The sequence below is a fragment of the Melampsora larici-populina genome (assembly GCF_000204055.1).
Source record: "Melampsora larici-populina 98AG31 unplaced genomic scaffold MELLAscaffold_49, whole genome shotgun sequence".
Lineage (NCBI taxonomy): Eukaryota > Fungi > Basidiomycota > Pucciniomycetes > Pucciniales > Melampsoraceae > Melampsora > Melampsora laricis-populina.
In genome coordinates, this window is record NW_006768813.1 from 606,308 (window position 1) to 631,661 (window position 25,354).

The 25,354-nt window shown below is 42.4% G+C and overlaps 8 protein-coding genes across 8 annotated transcripts; 4 read left to right on the forward strand and 4 right to left on the reverse strand.

Moving 5' to 3' along the window:
• Positions 1–1,321: 1,321 nt before the first annotated feature.
• On the forward strand, positions 1,322–3,619 carry MELLADRAFT_39080 (uncharacterized protein; the record flags this gene model as incomplete). The annotated part of the gene is made up of 4 exons (XM_007415211.1): positions 1,322–1,652; positions 1,713–2,704; positions 2,772–3,351; positions 3,417–3,619. 4 exons carry the CDS (start codon positions 1,322–1,324, stop codon positions 3,617–3,619), a joined length of 2,106 nt encoding a protein of 701 aa, XP_007415273.1.
• Positions 3,620–7,614: 3,995 nt separating this feature from the next.
• On the forward strand, positions 7,615–9,007 carry MELLADRAFT_72993 (uncharacterized protein; the record flags this gene model as incomplete). The annotated part of the gene is made up of 2 exons (XM_007415212.1): positions 7,615–8,598; positions 8,680–9,007. 2 exons carry the CDS (start codon positions 7,636–7,638, stop codon positions 8,908–8,910), a joined length of 1,194 nt encoding a protein of 397 aa, XP_007415274.1.
• A 1,569-nt stretch (positions 9,008–10,576) lies between these two features.
• Positions 10,577–12,762, reverse strand: MELLADRAFT_92172 (uncharacterized protein; the record flags this gene model as incomplete). Its single annotated transcript, XM_007415246.1, has 9 exons — positions 10,577–10,857; positions 10,923–11,144; positions 11,204–11,248; positions 11,340–11,547; positions 11,610–11,852; positions 11,933–12,081; positions 12,144–12,227; positions 12,302–12,428; positions 12,472–12,762. 9 exons carry the CDS (start codon positions 12,760–12,762, stop codon positions 10,577–10,579), a joined length of 1,650 nt encoding a protein of 549 aa, XP_007415308.1.
• Positions 12,763–14,945: 2,183 nt separating this feature from the next.
• MELLADRAFT_72994 (uncharacterized protein) lies at positions 14,946–16,602 on the reverse strand (the record flags this gene model as incomplete). Its single annotated transcript, XM_007415245.1, has 3 exons — positions 14,946–15,528; positions 15,627–15,944; positions 16,030–16,602. The coding sequence occupies 3 exons, from the start codon at positions 16,596–16,598 to the stop codon at positions 15,297–15,299; spliced, it is 1,119 nt and encodes a 372-aa protein (XP_007415307.1).
• Positions 16,603–17,908: 1,306 nt separating this feature from the next.
• MELLADRAFT_57390 (uncharacterized protein) lies at positions 17,909–18,713 on the forward strand (the record flags this gene model as incomplete). Its single annotated transcript, XM_007415213.1, has 4 exons — positions 17,909–18,111; positions 18,199–18,314; positions 18,389–18,540; positions 18,608–18,713. 4 exons carry the CDS (start codon positions 18,031–18,033, stop codon positions 18,616–18,618), a joined length of 360 nt encoding a protein of 119 aa, XP_007415275.1.
• A 593-nt stretch (positions 18,714–19,306) lies between these two features.
• MELLADRAFT_67094 (family 10 glycoside hydrolase) lies at positions 19,307–20,903 on the reverse strand (the record flags this gene model as incomplete). Its single annotated transcript, XM_007415244.1, has 8 exons — positions 19,307–19,395; positions 19,490–19,675; positions 19,771–19,806; positions 19,880–20,014; positions 20,088–20,335; positions 20,426–20,488; positions 20,571–20,625; positions 20,699–20,903. 8 exons carry the CDS (start codon positions 20,901–20,903, stop codon positions 19,307–19,309), a joined length of 1,017 nt encoding a protein of 338 aa, XP_007415306.1.
• A 2,323-nt stretch (positions 20,904–23,226) lies between these two features.
• On the reverse strand, positions 23,227–23,565 carry MELLADRAFT_111018 (uncharacterized protein; the record flags this gene model as incomplete). Its single annotated transcript, XM_007415243.1, has 1 exon — positions 23,227–23,565. One exon carries the CDS (start codon positions 23,563–23,565, stop codon positions 23,227–23,229), a length of 339 nt encoding a protein of 112 aa, XP_007415305.1.
• Positions 23,566–23,964: 399 nt separating this feature from the next.
• Positions 23,965–25,354, forward strand: MELLADRAFT_92176 (uncharacterized protein; the record flags this gene model as incomplete). Its single annotated transcript, XM_007415214.1, has 6 exons — positions 23,965–24,249; positions 24,316–24,394; positions 24,467–24,555; positions 24,649–24,986; positions 25,055–25,225; positions 25,324–25,354. The coding sequence occupies 6 exons, from the start codon at positions 23,965–23,967 to the stop codon at positions 25,352–25,354; spliced, it is 993 nt and encodes a 330-aa protein (XP_007415276.1).

Sequence of the window (25,354 nt, forward strand, 5' to 3'; positions counted from 1 at the left end):
TGCTCCTATACCAATGGCTCTAACCGTTCTTCACATTAATAATAACAACACAGGCTAGTTTCTTTGTCCTGTTCTTGTCGCGTTTGGAACTATAAATGACCATGTATTGCTCACGATGATTCGTTAACGGGAACTGCATGATAGTTCCGTTGAGATCCGAAAGGTCGCTGCGCTTGACGGGTGAAGTTAGGGAACTGCTCTCTATGGATGGGAACCCGGGCTTTGCATGTTATGGGAATGAAACTTGACTTTGCACTGGCCCTTGCAGACTTCGTGATTTGAGGGCAGTGCTGTTCCTGAGAGTTAAGTTTGTCCTGAATGCTGCTGCCGTTTAGAAAGTAAATATTTCAGGGCTGCGTTTAAAATGTATTATTAATTTCTCACAAGTCCTGACCTGGCCATGAACGTGTTTTGACTGAGTCAAATTGAAATTAAATTAAATTGTAATTTATATTTCTTCAGGGCTGAGTGCTGGTTCCGATTGATTGATTTAATTTTTGCCAAAACCGTCACCGAGGTAAAGGTTTTTGACCTTTGACCTAATAAGTATAAAACCCAATCAAATCTCTCTCTTGACTTTTTTCCCTTTTCCTCTTTTCTTTCCTTCGTCCTCCATCTCCATCACAGCCTCACGATCAAATTATTATTTCTAAAAAAAAGACAAAAAAAATTATTAAAATCACTTGTCTCTTATCATCTTCATCAATAACAACAAGAACCAAAAAAATTATTAAAACAAACAAATCATACGTTCGTTCATTTCCACTTTCATCTCTCACTTTCCTTTTTCAGTCTTCACTTTTCGTTTTCACTTTTCATCACTCCTCGATCTCACTTCCTTATCCCCCCACTTATCTCATCTCATCTCTCCTCAACTAACTTATCTTCACATCTATTCTATCAATATCGTTATCAGAAAACAGATCTTCATATCGCTAAACAAACGCAAAAAAAGATCAAAATATAAAACCGGTCAGGCGAAAGTAAATCATTCACCTTTCGATAAACTTCGTTTAAGCGTCTCGTCACTGTTCCGTTAGACTTGACTTAACTCATACTTCGTAAGTCTTTTGGTCGCACTCCCTCATACACTTGAACTTTCAACCTGACTATTTGCATCTTTTATCTTTATAGCTCGTGCCTCAGTCTTCGATCGTCTCTCTCTAATTGACAATCAGCGGACGAAGTTATCTTCATCCCATCACATCGATCTTCATTCAACAAGAAGAATCCCATAGCTATCGTCATGACTTCCACCGTCGCCGCTTCCATCGCTCAAAGTGAGATCTCTTCTTCCGGGAAGGAGGCCACCCTCGCTAGCATGGCTTCTGAGGTCGCTGCTGCTCCAAATGTTTCGGAGGGCACACCTGTTGTCGCTGCCAACACTCTTACCCCGCCATCCGCCGCAGCTCCGGCTTTGAACACGCCCTCTGCTCCGTCTTCTGTCTCCACTGCAACTCCCAATGCCAGCCCCGCTAGTCAACCCAATACCTCACTATATGTTGGCGAGTTGGATCCTACTGTCACCGAAGCCATGCTCTATGAAATATTCAGCATGATCGGTCCTGTTTCCAGTATCCGGGTGTGTCGTGATGCGGTGACTAGGCGTTCGCTTGGTTACGCTTACGTCAACTACTTGAATGCTGCTGATGGTACGTAGTATTGACTCTTTCAAATCATGTACTTGCATGTACTGACACATCCTTGAACAGCCGAACGTGCCTTGGAGCAACTCAACTACTCGCTCATCAAGAACAAGGCATGTCGAATTATGTGGTCGCAGCGCGATCCTTCTCTTCGTAAGACTGGGCAGGGCAACATCTTCATCAAGAACTTGGATGAAACGATCGACAACAAGGCCCTGCACGATACTTTCGCTGCCTTTGGTGACATTCTGTCATGCAAAGTTGCCATGGACTCAACTGGTGCCTCTAAAGGTTACGGTTTTGTTCACTATGTCACTGCCGAGTCAGCTGAAGCGGCTATCAAGGGTGTCAACGGTATGCAATTGAACGACAAGGTGGTCTTTGTCGGGATCCACGTTCCTCGACGTGAACGACAAGCTAAGATCGATGAAGTTAGGGCCCACTTCACCAATCTCTATATCAAGAACTTGCCCACCGAGGTCACCACCGAGGAACTCAACGAGATGTTCAGCAAGTATGGCCCAGTCACCTCTGCTGCTGTCCAGGCTGACGAATCTGGCAAGCATCGTGGATTTGGTTTCGTCAACTACGAGAATCACGAATCCGCTAGCAAGGCCGTCGAAGCCCTCCACGACAAAGACTACAAGGGCAACATCCTCTACGTCGCCCGTGCTCAAAAGCGTGTTGAGCGTGATGCTGAGCTTCGACGAGCTCATGAGCAGCAAAAGTACGAGACGACACTCAAGTACCAAGGTGTCAATCTCTACATCAAGAACTTGGATGACGAGTACGACGACGAGAAGCTTCAAGCCGAGTTCTTACCTTTCGGTACCATCACGTCTTGCAAGGTCATGAAGGATGACAAAGGTGTCTCTCGTGGTTTCGGATTCGTTTGCTTTTCTGCTCCTGACGAGGCTACCAAAGCCGTGGCCGAGATGAACGGCAAGATGCTTGGATCGAAGCCATTGTATGTCTCCCTCGCTCAAAGGAAAGATGTACGAAAACAACAACTCGAGGCCCAGATGTCCCAGCGGGCTCAAATGCGCAGTCAACAAATTGTGAGTTTCTTTCTATTGACCTCTTCCTCAACGTCTTCACGCTTGCTCATCTCATTTGATGTGTTAGGCTGCTGCAGGTATCCCTGGTGCGCCCTATGGTGCCCCACCCAACCAAATGTACTATGGTGGGGCTGCCGCATACCCTCCTCCTGGGCGTGGTATGGCCTATCCTCCCAATGGCATGCCGGCTGGTATGCCACCTCGTCCTCGTTACGCTCCTCCAGGACAAATGCCACCCATGGGTATGCCTGGCGCACCTCACTATCAGCCGCCTCAAGGATACCCTGGCTATCCTGCAGGTGATCCCGCATTCCCTGGAGCCGACCATGCATACCCCGCTGGCGACCCTGGATATCCCGCTGGTGGCCCCGCTCCTGCTGGATCGATGAGAGGTATGCCCGGTCCACCCGGTGGGCCTGCCCCTGCTGGGTTCCGTGGACCCGGCGGTCCAAATGGTCCTCCAATCGGTCGCAATGGTATGCCACCCGCCGGAGGTATGCGAGGGGCTCCACCTCAATCGCGTGACCCAGCCTACCATCAGCCTTCGACCTTATCGGGTCGAGCTACCAGTCACCGTGCTCCGGAAGCTCCACAGACAGGATTGAGTCCGGCTGCCTTGGCCAAAGCGAGCCCAGCCGAACAAAAGCGTTCGTCATACAATTTCTATTACCTCCTCAAGCCTGTCTGACTTTATTCTATTCACAACCTACAGAAATGCTTGGTGAAGCCCTTTACCCACAAATCGCCGAGAAGCAACCAGAGAAGGCTGGGAAAATCACCGGAATGATTTTAGAGATCGACAATGCTGAGCTACTTCACTTGTTGGAGAACACAACTGCTCTCGATGCCAAGGTCTCGGAGGCTGTTCAAGTCTTGGATGAGTACGAGCGCAAGGATGGAAAGACTGATCAATAATCGACTTGTCGATTATCCCCAAGTTTTCTTTGTTCGATCAACTCGAGTCGCACTTTTTCATTGAAGTTCTCCTTATACCATATTTCTTCAAGTTGAAAAGAAGATATAATCTAGAGGCGGGTATTATGATGGAAACTACTTGTTCTCTTTTTTTTGGTACGCGTCAAGTCGATCGAGCAAACAGTGGAGGTTGGGGTCTTGAGAGGTTTTTTTCTCTTTACGATTGATTTTTTCCCTATTTCTTTCTTCATTATTGGTGTTATTGCTTCTTTTAATGTCCACCTTAAGCTCGCTCACCCATGAGAATATACTGAATAGCTATAGTTTGTCAAATCGTTCTCTTTGACATTTTCTTTTTTGTTGGTTCGTTATTTTTTTGGGGGGGAAATGGTGTGGGTTGTGAGGAAATTTTTGGATGATCACTTTGGTTTTTGCGTGGTCTTCATTTAGTAAATAGTTTTAGTTGTCGTAACGCGAAGTAGTGAATGAATTTCTTTCCCCTGATCAAAACTTTATCTTTGAGCCTAGTGACAATGAGTAATGTTGAACTTGTGAGTCGTGAGGAGTGTTCGCTCGATGAACGTCAATCATAGTATGTTTGTCAAATTGCCAGATGCCCTTTCAACACGAATTTCAATCCGCATGTCAAATCAAACATTCAGCAAACTCATGGCTCTGTTCAAAGCAACAACGATTGCTCTACAAATTCTCATAAATTCATGGAGTCTGTTGCCGTATGCTTCCATGTAACAGAGAATGAACCTGAAATTAGTATTGAAAGAACCTGAATGAACATCCATTGAGGAGGTCATCAACCTTTGTGTTCAATTGTAGCAACAGAATGATCTGAGACACTTGCAGTCCTGTCGTCTCTTGATTAGCTTTGTATCACCGCTCTTCAATAAGTTCTTAATCTCTCCAGAATCCTTTGACTGATTGAAAGTGTTCAAAATATTTCATCACCATTTGGTAGACCCAGATAGATTGATTGGAAGTAGCAGAAGCACTGAATTTCAGTACACTTAAGACAGTGAATGCTGTGTTTATAGCATTTCTGGATCAGAGTTACAGGTACAAATAGCAAGGGAGATAAAGAATTGTCTTCAGAAAACTGAGCAATCCCTGTGGAAAACTGGCTAATGATGAGCTGATCATTACAATTTCAAGATTGATCAGAATCAGTCAAACCAAGCTGGTTCCTTACAAATACCATGTAGTTGATCAAACAATACCTGAAGTGTCCCGCCACAAAAAGCAAAAGTGGAGTGGCTTGCTCCTCTTGCACTACAGTCCTAGCTGAAAAGCGGGTCTAAGCGCTCTGCCTGCACTACCAGCTTCTCTGATCTCATATAGTGAAGTGAATTTTTAGCGGGGCAATTGCAAGTATTGCTGTGCTCTAAATTTTGACATGATGTATCCAGCAAACCAATCTGAAAGATACTGAAAGCTGTCAAGAGACAAATACCATAACATGCCTCTTTGGATAGTGGTTGTTCTACTGCACATTAATGATTGAGTTCCAATGTGATTGTTTCCACTGATTTATTCCTGGATATTTGTTTTACCTTCCATATATTGTTTGGCTTCTCCCTGCTCATTATACATATACTTATTCCTGTGCTCCCATGAAATCAAATTATAGGACAATCCGCCCCACCCTGATAACCAAAGATCATATGTGGTGGGGTGCAAGTGGTGCAGGTGTGTCTTGTAAGTGGAGCAAGAGAGGATGTTGGATTTAGCAGGATTGTGCCCTGTTACCAAAGAAAGAAAAAAGCAGATTGAAGTGGAGAGCTTCAGGTGTTGGATCAAAGTTGGTACAAGTGTTTTTGATTGCATGTACTGGATAAGTTGAGTGGGCCATTTTTGGGTGAATGTTCTGATGACCCTCTTGGTATGATCATTGGGTAATTTCTGGGCTTGCAGAAATTATCTGGTGAATACCAAAAGTTAAGGTTGAACAGAGCACATCATATAGCACAAGTATATATCATCAAGGTTGACTAGGTTTTGTTTGGAAGAACCCAAGAGCTTGGCTCTGTACGGTCAACTCCCTCTGAGTTGATATCCCTGTAAGTGCATAATTTTCTATGTACATAGGATTTTTTGCTGCCAAAAAGGGGTTCTCCAGCCAAAATGAGGTCTATAAGTGCATGTTCCTTTAAGTGCATGAAAAAACCACCCGCCAAGCTGTATGTAATTAGAGGGGGTTGACTGTAATTTGGCACCTAAAAGCATGTCTCAGATTTTTGGTATCTATAATAAACATATCACTGTTGGCATAGGATAGGAAAGAGCAGATATTAGTGTCTGGACGCACTTATTTTGGAAATGATAAAATTGAAGTTCTACATCTCCTCTGCAGCTTTTTTTGTCTTAGTTGTTGGTAACGGGTTATTAACGAATGGGAATGTGAATGAATTCGGGCGGTACATAATGGTTGTAATCATACTAACGGGTCGGATCACGTTTTCTTATTATAGCACCACAGCCATGACATCATTGGCTCTTTACCGCTTTCACCGAATTTCATTATTTCATTCCCATAGTGTTTACAACCGATTCCTTTGATTCTTTTTCTCTATCAAAGTTTCTCTATCGTGGTAGTTTTTTTTTGCGCCCACCCTCCCTTATTTCCCATTTTTTATTTTGTTATATTATTATCAAGTGAGAAAGGTTTTTCGAGGCTTTATTTTTTGTTTTTTGATATTACGTATTTTTATGGTTACGGTTTTTTGTAGAAGTTGATGAGTACAAAGACAAAGATAAAAAAAGATTATGTAGCAAGATTCATCTTATATTTTTTCTGTCATTATTTTTAGTATTTTTTTCTAAAAAATTGTCTTAGTTATGTCCGCTAGCCACCCCGTAGGGTCACGCTCACACCCGGTGACTTTTTCGTGGCCCAGGGCGTGGCCAGGGCCATGGCCTATGCCACGCATGGCCTTAAAAACATGGCACAATTCAACAATTTATACACGTTATAATGCCACCATCCTTCATGATATTTGCCGCAAAGACGGAACGAATCCAACTCGCCCTCATTGAAGCACAGAGAACACGAAATCACACAGAAGGGCCAGGGCATGGCCGAGGCCGAGGCCCCGGCCCTTGCCCTGAGCCCTGCCGTGGCGCCACGAGGCATCGGGGCATCGGGTGTGAGCGTGACCGTAGGGTGCACTTTATATTTTTATTAGCAATTCATTCACCCTCGGCAATCTGCCTTGGGTTTCGCCCAAAACACTGTTGCCTGCTTTAGTATGTTTCATACTAAGTTTGGTAAGTTTGATAAAGTTCACATTTCAACAACTTCATATAATCAATCCTTCACATTCAATTTCCAGCCAATGGTCCATTGGAAATCCCTTGATGACTTGCTTGAGACACCAAAAATCAGATGTCTACACTGTGTTGCTATATTTTTAACTTTTGGATAAGAGTGCTGGGTTAAAATTGAAGGAGCCTGATCATGATATGACAAAGATTATCTTTGTGCTCTTCATGAGGTCAAAAGAAAGTGAAGAGATTAGAAAACCATGATGAAAAGTTTGCTTGTATCTTGTGATTATGTGACGAGTGAAGAATGTGAGATTACATCAACTTCAAAAGCTCTTCCTCTTCCTCATCCTCATTTTCAAACATATAATGCTATTACTGGTTTGTTTTCATCCAAACATCAAATGATCCAACATTGAAAAGTGTCCACGTGAGATGCAATACTTCCAATGCTTTGAATCAGTGTTGTTGTGAGTGACTTCATGCGGTTTCAATCATTCCAAGATTGTAAAGATGATATGACGGTCAGTGAAATATGACCAAGACTGAGCAAATGACAGGAGATGATTACAAAGGTCCGAGGACTGGACGGTGACCCGAACTTTTGTAATCACCCTCATTGTGATGCTTATTGTGATTCTGTTGGTTGAACCTTTGCTTGCATCAATCCTTCCATCATGCCCAATTATTTCATAGTCCATCACTCCTTGATGACGTACCGAGCTTCAACCAATCTAAAAATGGCTGTCCCACGTTTCCGTTCATCATATCACAACTCAGCCAGCTTCAGCTTTCGCGAGGTTTCGTTATTGGGATCGTCACACACTCGGCAATTTGCAAACCAATCAGCAGAGATTCCGCCCCTACCTTCTAATGTTCGCCCAAGCACTTTACTCCAAGACTTTCATCTCACTTGGTTGGATCAACATATCAAACATTCGCCTTCACCATCAGTCATCACGCCGATCAAGAAGTTGGTTGAGCAAGCTCGTGGGAATGATCGAAAGCAATTAGATCCATATTCATTAAAGTATGAGCCATACCCAATTTCCGAGAGAAGGGTGGATATCATGCGAAGCGCAGTTAGTCCGATTTGGGACCGAGAAGATGGATTGCGTAAGGCGATCGAGCAAGTTGCACGAAATGAATCACCGCGAATAGTTGATCAAAACCTTGACGAACCAGATGGTGATGGGATTGTCTCAATTACCTACATCATCTCCGACAGCCCATCTCGTCTGAGGACAACAGTCAACCAGAGAATGGCACCAGATCTCAACCAAACCATCACTTGCTCTGGATTCGCGATTCAACCTGAGAACTCAGCCGAGGTCTTGATTGTGACTTGCGCTCATACACTTTGGCAGATATCTGATCGACTTGGTGCTATTGCTATTGAGAAAAGTGAAGGCACGAATCACGTGATTTCTGCTGGTCTGGTGATGTCTAGTTCAGGAGAGATCTATATGATTGACGAAGTGATTAGTGCTCTGATTGACTCTGATATTTTGATCTTACGACTACGTCAACCCAAGGATGGGCCGATTACAAAACTTCGTACCTTACCCATCAGTCCCTATCCATGCCCTGAGCAAGCATCAGTCTGGATGTACCAGGCCTTTCGAGACTCTCGGCTTGGTAGACCTCGTTGGGCGCCAACACAGGTCATCGAGTACAAAGATGTCATGGGAATTGCTGCACAGGTGAGTCAACCTATCTTTAACCACACGATACGTTGCTTGGCTTAAAAGGAGGGGTGATTTCATTCGGCTTGATGACCTTAGCCCGGAACCTATGATGATTTGGCCACTTTCAGTTTCGAGGCGATTCCCGTTGCTGGCTCGTCAGGTGGACCAGTAATTGACGAGCAAGGTGCAGTTGTCGGCTTGGTTCGTGGTCATCAGTCTAGTTATGGTGAACGAGCTAGTCGTGGGTTCGCGACGGTATCTGAGAAATTATGGGAGGTATTTGGCCTTCCTGGGTTTTTCACCCACTCGCAGCGCAATGTACGATGAGGATGGATGAGAGTTGGCCACCACTCATGCCTAACGAGTGTACCGTAGTCTGAAAAGTTGTTTGAGCTATGAATTTCTATTCTGTTTAATTCAGACCAAATAGTCAACAAACACGACAGTTTAAATAACAAACTACAAGGGTGGGTGTTGGGAGGTGAGAGTAGACAACCCTGATCTAGAAAGTCAGATGAAGCAAATGACAAGAGAATGTCCAATTCAACCTCAAGAGCAGCGCGAAGCTAAAGAAGTCAAGAATTTAGAAAAAAGAATTAATGACTTGGAGCCACTCAAGATCAAGATGGAGTGGTTTTAAAACCACATTGATTTTGGAGTCCATTTGGACCACCTCTACACCGATAGCGCCCAACAAGTCAAAGAAATCTGATACAACCAAGTTGCATCAGACGACATAGTGAGCGACTCGATCGGGTTCCGTCTAGAGAGGTGTTGTTTGACAAGGAAAAAAAGCGAAGAGTGAGCGATGCGGTGAAGTATTTATATGGAGTGCCCAGAGACTGCGCCGCGGTAACTTGGCAGGCCTGTGGTACAGTCACGTGATCGGTCAGCTCTCAGATTTCTCTCGGATCTCCAGCCAATGGACCCGTTGACTGACTGGACACCTTCTTGCTCTCTGAGTCTCATTAACCGTACCACTTGATTCTCTTTAATCTTTAACCACTGCTCAATGAATACCAACAAATGATATCAGTTTATCTATGTACTCTATACCCATATTTATCAACAATTAGATTACCTACTGCAGAAAAACTCGAGCACGACCTACCCACAACTCAAGCCATCTGGGTCTGGGTTGATAGACTCTGGACTAGCTCCTATGAGGCCAAACAGGGTTAGAAATGGCGCATATATCTGCGTGCATCTTATTGCTCGAGTAGAATCCTTATCCGCAAAGCGTGTCAATCATTAATGTGATTTTTGAAGTTGGAGACGGGTAAATCAGGGTAAATCCGCCTTTCCAGTCAACGTTCACTGGTCTGTAGATCAATTCAGTGGAATCTTGTGAAAAAGTGATGGTGCTAAGTCGGTGGATAAAGGAATTGATTATAACCGGAAGTACACGAGGCATGTAAAGGATTGTTAGAATTTGCAGGTTTTGACTTTGTTATTATTGATCAGGATTTCCAAAGTAGACATTCGAAGTTCTACCTCCCTGACCAGTTTTTGGAGATTAAGCATCACTTCCCGTGAAAGATTTTTGAATCAGGCCACAATTGGTGGAAAAGTCTGGACTTTGAGAGTCGTACTCATTTCACAAGATTATCTATAGCTATTGAGTCAAGATCCCGGTTTTGAAAGAAGGTTCGTAATATTGTAAGGAAAGTGTGGATAAACAATGCATAGAAAAGACGAAAACAACTAGAAAGGAATATAGGTCTTGTGTATAAGTAGACTGATATTTTGACTTTGTAGATACAATTCAGACTTTGTTAAACTTGAGATGATACATAGCAGAAGGTGTGAAATTGAATTTGTTTTTTTGAGACAAGGTACAGTTAGATATATTTACACATTTATAAACATTGGAAGAAATAGAAAAGACTACACTGAAGTTTTATACCATCATAAAGTTCGTTACAAACGAGCATTCATTGGTAATTTTGGACTCAGAAAAGTTTCCCTTGCCTTCTTTCGTAGCTTCATCATATCAATTCAGGGTATCTTGATGAGAGGCTAAGGTGTTGAACTTTTCAATCCTTTTGGCTTTGAATTGACTAGCAAATAGTACTGCTTCAATCGCTGCAGTGAGTAGCATGTTTGCCCCACAGAATGCTATTACTCCTGAATAAGGGCTCGAAAATCCGCTTCTTGGTGCGGTCAGATTGCTTTTACGCAAAAGAGAAGAAGAGATCGGTCCAGAGAGAATGTTGGCTATTCCTCGAGTTGCCGAGAATATACTATAGATAGACAGTGTTGTTCTTTCATCGACTATAATGCATAAACAAATCTTTTAGCTCTCAAATCAGAAGGTGGATATTGAAACTTCCTCTCACCTCTCCACTCTTTTATCACTGAGAAGTACAGACTTGTCCAAGAACCCGAAGTTCCTCCAAAGATGATTGAAAATATGATCAAATCATTCATGCTAAAGGTCTCCGCGCCCCAAAGGAAAACGATCGAAATGGCTGCCACAAGACTAGTGGCTCCACCAATGAGGTGGGTGGAGAAGTGATCGGAAAGAGTTCCAAAGACAAGTCTGGAACCGATGTTTGCGACTATATTCACCTACTGGTCAGTTTACCAGATCATCAGAGTATAGCATGAAGGGACGTACTGTTTAAGGCTGCTAGAAGTGTGGTTCCGGAGGTAGGCGAAAGCCCTTGCGAGTGAGCATAATCTACGTAGTTTCGATGTATGACAGAGATCAGGATGATTCACTAAGTGTTATGACGATTCATCCAAAGACTTACGAGGAAGATAGAGCGAGGGAAGGAAGTAGGAAAATGTTTGGAATATATTTGCGGCCACGAAAAGCCAAAGCGCTCCTGCTTTAAGTGCATGCCAATCCCCAATTGTTTGCCATATATCCTCGTCATTGTTCCTGTCAATCCTTGAGGAAGGATACGGGGGTTTTACGAGATACAAGGATACAAGAACAGCGACCGTGATGATGATGGTCTAGATTTTGGTGTTCAGTTTTCCACGTCCGCCGATTACAGTACTGAAAATCAGAGACTTACAAGGTATGCCAGAGCCATTGTGATGCCGCACTTGGCCAACAGTCTCTCTATGATGAACGGAAACAACAATCCACCCACCCCGTTTCCTAAAAAGATAGAAGTGCCTCGGATCAATCTTTGATCCGAATTCGATTTGTGAAACCGACCATCCCGAAGAAACCAAGGAACAATTGACAAACCTGAGAAAACGATGCCATTGGCCAAGCCTGGACGCTCAGGAAACCATTCGGGGAGGTAGGTCAGCTGGCGGGTCGGCACGGTCAAGTTGTTGAAAAGTGAGCCATGTTTCTTGTAGAAGATAGTGCAATGTCACGATCACTTACAGCTGGATAATATATTGCAACACCTCCTATCCCATAGCCGATACCCAACGTGAGAAGAACATGAACGCTCTGGATGATTAGAAGGACGAAAATGATGAGCTTTCCCCCGTACACCGAGAGCAGAGCCAAATTCTGCTTCCTAATGATTTCTGGGGAATGATAATAGAAGGGAAGATTCTTACATGGGTTGAAAAGCAGGAGAGCATCAAACTAATTGTTGTAAACCCCACTCCAAAATACATCGTCTGCGGTTTGATATGTGGAAAACGGTTCAGGACAGCTGAGACGATCGGGACTTATATGAGGTGGTTCAGTCATCAGCATCCAGAAGGCACTACACGCGAAGCTGAAGCAAGTCCTCAAGCGTACTAAGAAGAGCCAGCAAGCCTGTGTTCACCGTCCCGACAAGAGGGAGGATGAAATTTGCACTCGACTCATCGGCGAAGCGTGTATGAAGATAGTAGTCGAGCAACACCCCATATGAGCTTGGAAACCCCTGTATAGGAACAAATCGCCAAGATCGTTAATCAGAGTTATACGTCGTTTGCTTTCTTACATCCAGCAGTCAAGATTAAAAGCCCCACCCATATCGTTGTCTCTAGTATAAACATTCCAGCCAGATAACCCCAAGCGCCCCAGCGAATTTTCACCCGGCCTCCATTAGCATTAGATTCAAGTACGTCGGAATCCCCATTGCGGAAGGATGATCCGGAGTTTTGCTCCTTGAGACCATTTTCAGAATCTTGTTGGGCATCGGGCAGTACTTTTGGGTCTGTAGGCGATTCTTGATCTGCAAAACACCTGTCACGGTCACAAGAATGAAGCAACATATCAGCCCAGTTGTATTTTGATGAGTAGGGCGCGCAACGTCATACCCAACAGGACTTGGTGGTGAAATATCTTTGTTCTCGACTTTCGAGTCCGGAATAATGGAGATACATCCGACGAACTGACACGGGCCTTTGACCTCGTCGACATTGCAATGACTCATAACACGATGACACTTTTCCATCAATTTGGCGTAGACTCACAAAGAAAAACTAGATGAGCACAACTATGGAGAAATGTGCGACAAACACTGGGGCAGATCGTGGGTGGAAACTACAGGAGTCCAATACTTTCACCGGAACTTATATACCAGCCAGGTACATTATTAGGTACATTATTCATTGGTGTGATTGATCGACTCGACTGCAGCGTGCAGAAAAATAAACAGTCCGCAAGTCTCGGATTTTTTTACTCTAGTCAAAAGAGGTCTAGCCCTGGGACTAGAGCCGATGATGTAGTATACCCGGCTTTCTGCCTATGATCTTCATGAATCAAAACAAGGTTGTTTTTCTACGCTTTTGAAAACGAGTCATATTCATGTAAGCGGAGATTCCAATTTATTGGTCTCTACTAGACGTCATGAACTTCACCGATCACACGCAATTCGCACAGGGGTTCTTGATGATGAATGACATAATTGCTCGATCGTGACTTGAAAGTGGACTACGAGAGTACCCCTGGTCCATCATGAAACAGGGTAACGGCATCGATGTTCTACGTATTATGCGATGATCAAGCCATGATGATATTCCTCTCCACAAAATTTGAAGGAGTATACATCGTGAGGGACCATGTTGTAATGACTGAAGAAGCTTCTTGACTATGTCGCAGAGAATGCCGCGCTGGATCGAAAAGTGGACACAGTTTTGTGAAGATCGAGACACGCTTGGGTAGCTTCGGCATGGAAAGCAAGTGGGGATCTGTTTATTAGTTATGGAAAGTGGCGAAAGCTATGTCTGGGGGTCCTCAATTGCTATCCTGTTCAGCATCAGTCTCCGATACACTTTTGGCTGTTCACGAGCTTGGCGTGAAATTGTAGGGTGTAAATGGACGCGACAAAGCGGGAGCCAAGAGATGGGGGATAAAAGAAGTTGGATATTCTTTCCCGATGAAACTCCACACTTACTCGCCTTGAAAAGATTGATGCGCCTTATCCTCGCTCAATCTCCCCGGGATGCCGCATTGATTGATCTCCGCTATTTTGACCCATATATAAACTTACCGACCTTGACACACTGACACCACCATGAATACTACATATGTTCCAATCGTGAGCCAATCAAGACTGGTTTAAGTATACACTGGAAGCCTGAATTTGGGATTGGTTAGCTGAAATTAAAGACAAAGGTCGGAAAAACAAAAAGAACTGAGAAGATTGCGAACAGAACACAGAACCTCCTAAAACCATAGCTACAATGTTCCAGTGTATGCGCTCCTAGGGTGTGTCTATGAAGCATGGCTTTGTAGCATTTTCAATCAATCATTCTGGATGGAACTGAAAACCAACTTCGTATGACTGCAGATTGACTTTCTTGAATTCATCGCTCCCAACCAATCACGGACTTGATATAAGACTAAGTTGAACATAATGTTATATATTCTTCTGGGTTCACTCAAAAATATCATTTCACAAACTAGTCAAGCTCGAAATACAAGATATTACATCTAGTCTTCAAGCTTGAGCATAAACTCGCAGATGAATACTTTGCCAACACCATGCATAGCTTGGGTTCAACTTATTCTTTATAGCTAGATGAGCTGAATGTTAGAACTTCAATATGCAAAGGATTCGAGATTCTATGAATACATTGGAAAGTTCAATTCGACATGCATATCCTGCATTACATTTTGCATTGTGGAATTCAACAAGGAGTTGAAGAAGCAAGAAAAGGGCTGTATCACGATCCTTTCTTTGCAGATCTGATCAAAAGCTCAAGTTTTTGACCTCCACAGAAATCGAATGGAAACTTTCTACACCAAATGTCTGGTTTTGACATCTGAGGTAGTAACAGATAAATGATGAATATGAAGATAATCACAATGAGGTCTCTTTTGAATGATCTCATTCTTCTTGGAAACTTTGAAGCCAACCTTCAAATCCCCAAGGATATCAACCCGGCTTTCCCAATCATAAACCAGATCATGACCCAATCCACCAAAAATCCACCAATAACCAATGTTATCACGAACCAGACTTTGCATGTTTGTCCTAAAGAAAAAGAAGATCAAAAGAAAAAGAAAAACTACACAAAAAAACACTCAAAGATATTATAAAGAGTAAATAGGCCAGCAAATGTAAAAGAAGGCAAAAACATACATATCACACAAACAAACACACAAATCACCTCAACGGAATCTATTAAAGATAGAAAAGAAACATGAGACTAAGCATAAGGAAGGGAAGCCAAAAAGATAATCGACAAATATACAGAGGGATGTAGCTAGAGAATCAAATACAGAACCAAAAGAAAGAAAAAGAAAGGACGCAAAAAAAAGTACCAGTTTTATATATATATATATCTCCTGAATTGATCCTTCAAAACATACACTCCAAAACTCCATCCTCACCCTTTCCATTGTTCATCATCCCATCAAATCCTCTTAACATCTCAGCAGTCTTTCCACCTTTAAATGTAAATCCTACCCAAACCCCTCTACCGAATTTCTCATCCTTTTCTTTGACGGCTTCTACTGCTCTAGCCTTTTCAAAGACTTCTCCATACTTTTTCATCTCTTCTGGGTTCCCAAAATCATCGAAATAACCAGCACTGTAAGCAAAAGCCGATCAACATATTCATCAGTTCATTTGCTTTTAATTGTAGTCTTGATTTGGAATTACAGAGAAAAGAAGAAAATCAAAACTTACTCGATTTCAGAATCTAGAGCAGGAACAAATGGAGCAGGTGTCTTTCTCATATCATCCCAATTGGTTCCATTAAAGAATTGTAAACTACGAACAGCTTCAAGTGAAGCTAATCTCTTATCTCTTGAATTAATCAAAGCAGCAATCGCAGACCAAGCTGGATCTGAAAGATTAAAGATCAAATCTTCTGCTCGATCATAATGAGGACGTCTTAAAGCTCTAGACCAATTCTTCAAGTTCGCCCAAGTTTCTTCTGGAGAAGCTCCAGCGAATGGAGCATAACCTGATAAGAATTCGAATAAGATACAACCTAATGACCAACTTTTGGGTGGATTCGAGGAATCAAGTTTGAACTGCTAGTTAGTTAAACATCCCAAGTATTAGAAGTCGATAGGTATGACTCAACTAGTCGACTGAGAAACTATAACTTTGACCTTTGAGAACTTCAATGGCCATATAATCCGGACTACCGACGATCGAGTCAGCATATCTAGGTTCTTGAAGTCTCATAGTCTTATAAACCGTTTTCATCTCCACAGTCGAACGCCAGAGTTGTAAATCTTCTTCCTTGGCTTCATCTAACCTATGTTTTAAACTTTCAATCTTACCAGGGTTAAGAGAACCAGCAGCAAGACCAAAGTCGGTAAGTTTGATATGTCCAGTTGAATCGATGAGAAAGTTTTCAGGTTTAAGATCTCGATGAATGTATCCTAACTTATGTAAGGCATCTACAGCGATAAACATTTCTGCTGAATAGAATCTTGCATGTTCTTCTTTCAATACACCTGAATTGTTCAATAAAGTTCTTACATCACCACCTGGTACGAATTCCATAGCGAGATAAATATGAGCAGGGTCTTGAAATGCATAGAGTAATTTAACTAGCCAATCTGATTTAGAAGTAGCCGTTAAAATATCACGTTCAGTTAACACATGTCGAATCTCATCCATCTTTAAGAGTGTTTTTTTCTTCATTTTCTTTAAGGCTACTACTTCTTTTGAAAGTTTATGACGAGCTAAATAAACTTCACCATAACCACCTTGACCTACTTGAACGATAATATGAAATGAATCAAGTTTAAGTTTGGTTCGTCTTTTACGTAACAAGACTCTTTCTCTTCCACAGTAAGAACGCCATTCGCTACCTGCAGTTACTGGATCTTGATTCGGGTCAGTTGAACTTGATCGAAACAGTGCAAGTCGTTTCTTCCTTCCATTGAGATAAGTCAATAGATCGAAATCTAAACAGAAACAACGAAGATGAGAGACTGTGAAGAAAGATAGTTTTCTTTATAGAAAAGCAGAAAGAAAGAAGGAACCAACAATAATCATAGAAATAAAGTTGTGCAACATTGGCTTTACGTTGAACTTCCGGGTTTGATAAGACAGCAGATTCCCAAGCACGAAATCCTTGACCTTTTCTCCAACTCACCAACCCACCATCACCTCTAACATCCGACATGAACCCAGCTCCATCGTTCATGTAAGGACCAATACCAGGACCCGAGGTAGCAGCCAAGAGTTCAGACATGGTAGGTTCATGATTAGAAGTTGGGATAGGTTTTGAGTAATTGTTGTTTGAGTTCATGTTGAAGTTATGTTGAGATGAGTTTGATTCTTGAGTTTTACTGGTTGCTGAGCTAGAAGGAGTAGCTTGTGGTTTGATTAATGGATTATTAGATTCCAAGATGTAAGGAGATATCATTTCTCTTGGCTGGTGCGTTTAAGTTATCTCTTGATGTTGATCGTGGCTGAAGCGCGTTGGGGTGACTCGGGTCGGATCCGGGAAAAATCTGATTTAAATCAAATTTTGTAGCGTTCTATTGTTGAGTAAATAATGACAATCAACTCGAGCTCGATTGACGTATACGGTGTGAGTGGGCTGCTGGAATAGTTGCAATCCTAGAAAATTGGAATATGATGGAGGAAGACTGTGAGATGAATGAAATAGGTTCTACTAGGTGCTGATCAACTACTCAAGACTCCAATAGCCATATATGGATACAGATAATTACCTGCATAGAAACATGCTCAGTCCTCATATTGCAAAGACTAAACAAACAACAAATGGTGAAGCACACAGAGATATGGGCACAACTAGGATGAGGTTGGCATCAAGGCAAGCAAGAAGAGTAAGAAGTAAGATATGATGAGGAAGAAGCTGCGAGGTCAGGCGCGTCGCGGTCCAGGCTCAGCGCATCACAAAGTGCACGGGAAGCTGAACTGTCAGCTCAGTCCCATACCCCGGGATCGGCTTCATTTCTGTGACGGGGCCATCTCGACAGCTGAACTTGAACTTTACCGTCACGCAGGGGTGATGGATGTCCATGCGACTCAGCATTCATAAACACAACATATTTATTTAAACAAATCAATCAATTCCCGATCACAAACGATCATAATCATCATGGGTTTCTGGGACCCGAATGGAACTTCAGTCGTGTTCAGTGAACTACTGACTGTCGAAGAGATTCGTAAATGTAACAATGTAAGTCTGTGTTTGCAAGTCATCCAAAGTCATCTATTAACAATCAACTGAGCTTCTTCGAGTCTGGCTCTTTCCACGGAACATTAGCGAGCTCAAATTGACGGAACAATCGCAGGTCTCGTTTCTGGTCTTTCAACTTCAATTCTGATTTCACGTCTACCCAAGAGATTACCACCAAATCAGAATGCATTATTAGGTTTCGGGTCAGCTTCTCTTCCCATTCAAAAAGAGTGTATCTCAGTGACTTGCAAATCAAAATTGGTTTCATTTCCTACAGAGTAGGAATCATGACAGCCTATTATTACTCTAAGATCGCACTCAAATCGAACTTGGACCGATGTGAGGAACAGAAACGGATATTAGAACACGGTGCATTAGGGACGAGAGAAAACTTTTCAAGTTATAACTCGGAAACAATGCAAGATCCATGTAAGTGATCTGGCTCCTCCTAGGTTTTCATTTGAATCGGTGCTGACTTCCAAAGATCCATTCTTAGATGCCCGTTGAAAACTTGTACATTTAGGACATCTCATTGTAATATTTCCACTCCCTTGTCTTCTTTTCCTTGTGTATAGAATTCTATAAACTTGAAATTCTGTTTGATCCACAAAGGTCTGATCACCGACATTGCGTATATGAAGATACACTTCAAAAATGCCATACTGATACTGGGAATATCTGAAAACCCCATGCTTTCTGTGAAATCTGCCCCGATCACTCTCTGGTCTTGAAACTGTATACTTTGATGCTGGCCAGTGTAACAAACACGCAGAATATGATTGAATGTTGTACAACAATTAAGAAAATGCTGTGAGCTATCTGCATGATGATGTCATTGGCATGTATTCTCAATTTGATCTCTTTGTTTAGCTCAATATCACTCCCCATTTTGCGTGCGGATACCGAAAGCTGCGTCTCTTTGTTTTGGTATTGTGATCAATAGAGTTGTAAACATCTCAATGTAAGGGATTGCAGAAAGAACGGAAAGTTTAAAAGGTTTAATTTTTTATATACAATTGGTGAGTTGACCTGTCAGTGACTCGAAAGGGAGGGAAAGCTTATCGAAGTTGATGATTTGCGTTTAAAATATAGGCACTTTAGTCTCCCGTATTTTTGTGATGTGATCAATGTGATTCCGATTGAGGAAGGGTCACAAATCATTGTGAACACGCTCATCCTTACGTCACCAATATGACTATCCAGAAGACTTGATAATTGAACTGACGCCTTGGAATGCGGTAGTCGGCTTAAAATTATCGTCGAACAACAATCCTGATCCCATACCTACAAATTCCATTAAAAAGATGAAAGGAATCAATCTTTGTCAATATTTGATATTGAACACCTTGTATGAAGAACAGAGAGGCGCGAAACTAACCTGGAAATTCTTTAGGAATCCATGATTCACTTTGAGCAACTCCCCATACAGTCACACTGTAGCAACGGGTCACAGAACGACAGTTTTGGACTACTTCTTGATAATCCTTTGCCTGTTGCTCGAGATTCTCTTTGGATGCGGGGACCGGCATTCTGATGTCCAGCTCGCTTATAGCAACATCTAAACCTGTGATGGTAAAAGAGAAGCGTCATAAAGAGCAAAAGTCAACAAATCATTACTTCAGAATCTACGTTGATCACAGCATAAGTATTATTGCATACCTAAAGCAGCAAATCTCTCGAGGTTTTGCTTCATATCTATAGAACCATATATATCAGTAATACCGCACGCATTATGAAAGAAGCAATTTATCAACAATGGATTTCTCACCCTTGGGTACCTGGCCAACAATCAAATGGGTCTGAAACCCAACGCCATCGAGCAATCCCTTAGCTTTCAACCCCTTGGCAAGATTGTAGAGCCCATCTGATTTCTTATTGATCCCCTCAATGGAGTAGTCGTTGACTGTTTCGTTCCAAAGAAGTTAAAATCTGAGATCAAATGCTTCTGAAAGAGAGTGGGAATGATTGCGACGTACTATATAGCTTAACGCCAGGACTAGCTTGACGAGCAGCCTTCAAAGCCATTTCTGGAAACGTTTCTTTTAATTTTTGATACCAAAAGCTATCCCTAAATGTTCCATCTTCTCCTAAAATTTCGTTACAAACGTCTAATGCAAACATTTTTCCTTCGAAATGTTTCATGAGAGCAGTGATGTGATTTTGGGTCGCTTTGATCAAAGCTTCAGAATCCAGGTTCATTACCCATTGAGGGACTTGTCTATGCCTGCTCATTAGAGTTGAAAAGGGTAAAAAATAAAATAAGTCAGCTCCTTGCTCAATCACAGAGATTGGAGTCATAGAGATTGAAACTTACCAGACCACTGTGTGTCCCCGGACTATTTTGTGATGCTGCAAGGCGAACTGAACGATTTCATCGCTTTATATCATTTAAAAATAAATGTCAATCTCACTTCCGACAGTATATCAGGATGTCGAAAGATATTCCGAAGATGACTCACGCCCCCTCAAACGTGAATTTTCCTTGGGTTTTCTCAGTCGCGTCCCACTTCATGGCTATATTGATGATATAGGGGAATGATTAGTAAACAAGGAAAGATGTAAAGAGTTGTTATCATCTAGTGCGTACCGTTTTCAGGTGTTAAGACCTTGAAGTATTTTTGAATAGTCCTGGCGTATTCTGGATTTGTCTTCAAAAGTTGATTATCAACAGCCGTTCCTAGATGCGGCCTCCTAGGACTAGTAATACTCTTAGGTTGACCCTCTGGAGCACATATCACACCGATATTCAAGATAGAAAGGATATCCAAAAGAACAAAAAATGAAAGTAACATGACGCTCGTTGTGTTGAAGTTGAAAGAAAGGTAAAGGTTGAAAATACTACTTGTAGCTTGAGAAAATCAAATCAAATGAATGGGTGAACCTTAAAGAGATAAACTATTCCTCACTGAGATTGATGTGAAAAAAATATGATTCACTGATCTAAGAAGATGAACTACTCGGCGACAGAGTTGCTCGCTCGGATGCAAGAAAAGACAAAATTATTTAAAAGGAGTGATGTCAAGATGCAAGGGGACAGAGATTTTTAAGATAGATTCGTATCCTCTTCTTACCTATCTTGATCTCACTTGGTATCAGGATCACTAAAAGTCTCAAAGGGTCTTTACACTCGTGTTTTTTCCACCGTAGGCAGCCTGTCATATACGTTGGGTTGTTAGGTGCCTTTATAAGTTAGCAGTGTGTACATATTTCAGTTTATATTCTTAACAGTTCTGTTAGCTTCTCAAGGGTTCAATTATCTTTATTATGAGGTTCCGTTTGCTAAGATTTCTGTTAGCAGTTGTTCTTTTATATGTACCTGTGTCTGGTTTACATGAGTTTTGCTTTATATAGTTTTCTTATTTTCTCTTTTGTTGTTTTCCTTTTCTTCATAGAAATTATCATTATCTCTCGTACTTTTTAGACAAGAATCCTTCGTTATAAGACCAGATCAGACCCTGCCACGTTCTCCAGACCATGCCTAATAGAAACTACAAGGCTCCCCATTACACGTAGGCAGCCTCTGAACACAGGGTCCAAGGTGGGACAATGAGCAAGGCGACATGCCGCGACCCAGCTGTTGACACCACTCTTTGTATATGGCGCAGCTTTGACCAGAGGAATGTTTCTTTCAACCACCAGCCAGTTTCTACCCGTATGCGGGGGAGAAGCTGACCAAGATAGAAGATCCAAAGTGTGTCAGATGGCAATTCCAAGCGGACACTGACATGCTTGAACGGGATCGATAAAGATGCAGAGGCTCCATCTGCCTTTCTGATCAAGGTACAGCATTTCAACAGCTTCAGAAGCTCGGGCAAAAGCCGACCTACGTGATCCTGGTTCCAATGAGCTATCTGGCTAACTGATCTTCAATCGTGAATCTTGCGCTGGATTTATACATCTGGGGTGTACTTGACTTTTCTGATATAGCCGAGTCAGAAGCTGATCATTTGCAAAATCGATTTTGCCTCATCATATCGGCTTGGCAGTTTTCCAGATTCTCAGACTGCCCTACCAACCCCAGTCTGTGTTCTGACCCTGACTGTAGATTCTCTCGCATCTCGGCTAGCTATTCAATCTGTCAGATACTTGATAACCTTCAGTCTTTGTGTCCGCTCTCTTAACTCCAAAGTCCAGAGATCTGAAATGAGTGCAGATAGGTCAGATACTTGGCTGATTTGTTGTTGCGTCCATGTAAAGCATCGCGCGGGCGTTTTGAGAATCAGCATGAGGTCAAGCTCTAATCAATCGCCGAGTCAATCTTCTTACACACAGCGAGTGCAAGTAGCACTTGGAGATCAGCAGACATCTCAGTCGATCATGAATAGCCAATTGCCATCCATTGCCCCCCACGACAAATGTGGGACTCCAAAGCTCAGTCATGCAGCGCGTCTTAAATTCCTAAAGCCCATTTCAATTGCGGGCGTGGTGCGGAGATCGACCAGAAAAACAAAAAGAATGTGCTGAGAACCCAGTCAGAGAGATGAGAAGGGATGGGGGAACAACTTTTTTCATCCCCGGAAGCTCAGGCTGTCAAGACTTTCTGAGCCTTCTTGATCAACAAACAGCCTTGAATCTGCCTGAGGGGATCAAAAGTATATGATCTAGCCAGGTTTGACTTTGGTTGCAGGCAGTCACTGTATGTCTGATAGAGGCCTATAACTCATATATAAGTCAACCTATTGTCAGACTACTGGGGAGCTCCTCTGAGATACGAATTGAAGCAAACCAGGGATCCCAATACCCTCATTCCCGCGTAAAAATGATTTCTGTGAAGAGATAAGGACACTTCGGCCTGTGCTTTTTCAGCGAGACTGTCTAATGGCAAGATAAGAAAGAGATGTAACAACGATTTGGAGACCTCTGCGTAAATGAAAATGATGGACCGTGTGTGCCGAAAGTTGATACAATGTGTTGAGATGTCAGTTCGAAAAGATGATAAATTCCACTCCTGCCAGCGGTTGAAGAGAAACAGAGTATGAATGTCGTTAGTAAAGCTGAAGAATGTAATCCGTGCGGACGTTTATCAAGAACAAGCACATTTTGTCCCAAACCGAAGCTATAAGATATCCATTTCCATCGCATATATTATACCCTCGATGATTCTCTTATCGCAGTTTACGAAGGAATTGATGCATGTTCCAAGATGTGCAAAAGTTTATCGACTACTTTCCCGCTGGTCTCTAATCGACCACCCACATCTCTCTCCTCCAACTCCTCGGATCTCGTCTTCAGATTCTTCTCCAATCCTATCATCTCTAAAGCACGATCAACAGCCTGGTCTGGTGTCTTCGGAAGAGTAGGCTTAGCTTCGAGGGATTGTGAATCTCGGGTTTGGATTGGTTGAATCCCAATAGTCGATGAGAGTTGTTCAACCAGTTTTGGATTGGTGTCTAATTGAGAGATGTCATCTAGGATAGGTTCTAGACTGAGAGAAGGTCCAGAAGTTGAAGACATTTTGTCGTCTTTGATGGATTTGAACTTTGAAGTAAGAGAGCCAAAGGTCGAAGTGCGAAAGAAACGAGTTGATGATCGTTGATGACACTTCTGGCTACACACCGACCAGTGACCAATCAAAAGGAGCATATATGCGGTACCTCTGACCAGGCGGGGCCACGCGAGTGGAACTTATATGTTTGGGCTCGGTACCGATTTGGAATCTTGAGCCTTGAGAATACACCCTCTTTACCTTGAACTTCATCATCAAGAACATCAACCTACATCAACTCATACCTCAAGACTATAACTGATTCGGCAGCAGATACTCAACAATATGGCTGGCGTACGTGAGTTGAGTTGAGAGTCTCTTAATATTCCACCGAGGAAAGGAGGAAAAAGATCAACAACGCGACTCAAATGACTGAAATATATGAATATGTTTTAGATGACTTGGACGATGTCAAACTGAATCTAGATGACCCAGCGCCATCTACTACTAATGCTGCAATTCCACCTCAATCCAACTCATCTAAGAGTCGAAATCGAATTCATTCTAATAAAATCAACACGAAACTTGAATATCATCTTGTTATTGCTAAAACGGTCAAAGGGGCTAGCGCGGTGAAATTGATTAGCGATGCTCTTTCTTCCAACAGGGTTTATGCATTTGGTGAACTCTTGTGCTTCCGTGGTATCTCAGAGGTTAGTCTTCTTTATGAACCCGTCTGCATGATACGTAGCTAATCTACCCGTGAATTTACTATATAGCTGGCGACGCATCCTACGCATTCATCTTATTATCGATTGCTTGAAATATTTGCTTTTGGAACATGGAAAGACTATCGAGGTAACTTTGTTTTCTTACTCTGGTTTTCCGTTTTCTTCCTTCCGGCTGATGCAACCTCAATCATTTGTTCAGATAACGCGGCCACTCTACCTGAATTGAACCCTGCGCAAGCCACCAAATTGAAACAACTATCTATCATATCTAAGGCTTCCCAATCAAGAGTTGCGTTTTTGTTCTCAACTCCAATTCCTACATTCCATCCGTGAGCGTAGTATAAGGTTGTGCTCATGGTTGTTTTTTGATTTGATAAACAGGTGATTCCTTACGCCGATCTTCTTGGAACGTTGGAAATTCAAACTGTTCAGGAACTAGAAGAGTTGATCATCGATGCCATCTATTCCAACATACTTGAAGCTAAACTTGATCAGAAATTCTCTCAAGTTGAGATGGAGAGTTGTATTGGTCGAGACGTCAGATTGGTCACGTCTACAGAAACCAATGGGAGAGAAATTGAAATGGATGGATCAATAGATTCTAATCCTCCCGAAGGAAGTGTCCTGGAATTACGCTCTAAATTGCAGATGTGGACAGATAGCGTAGGCGGGGTATTGAACCAGTTGGATCAATACATCAATACCATCCGAGAAAAAGAGTTTGTATTTTCGATTCTGATTTCGTATACTTATTTTGATCTGACTGATATCCTTATTCAAATTTCAGCACGAAGACAGCCGATTCAGAAGCCCAGCAAGCTGAACTAGTCCGAAAAGTCCTTCAAAGCTTACCAAACCAACTTCCTAAAGACCGCAAAGGTAAACAAAGAGAACCTCACTTTTCACAATTGCGAACAGAAGAGCAGATGGTCCTGGATGAGGGTGATTCGACAGCAGGGTAAGTGACATCATATTTTTAGCTTCCTCAAGAGATACCGATTTTTATCTGGCTGTAACTCGCATCTACTGACACCGCACTCTATGCTACTCTGTTAGGTCGAAGAATCGCAAACGTACACGAGCGTAG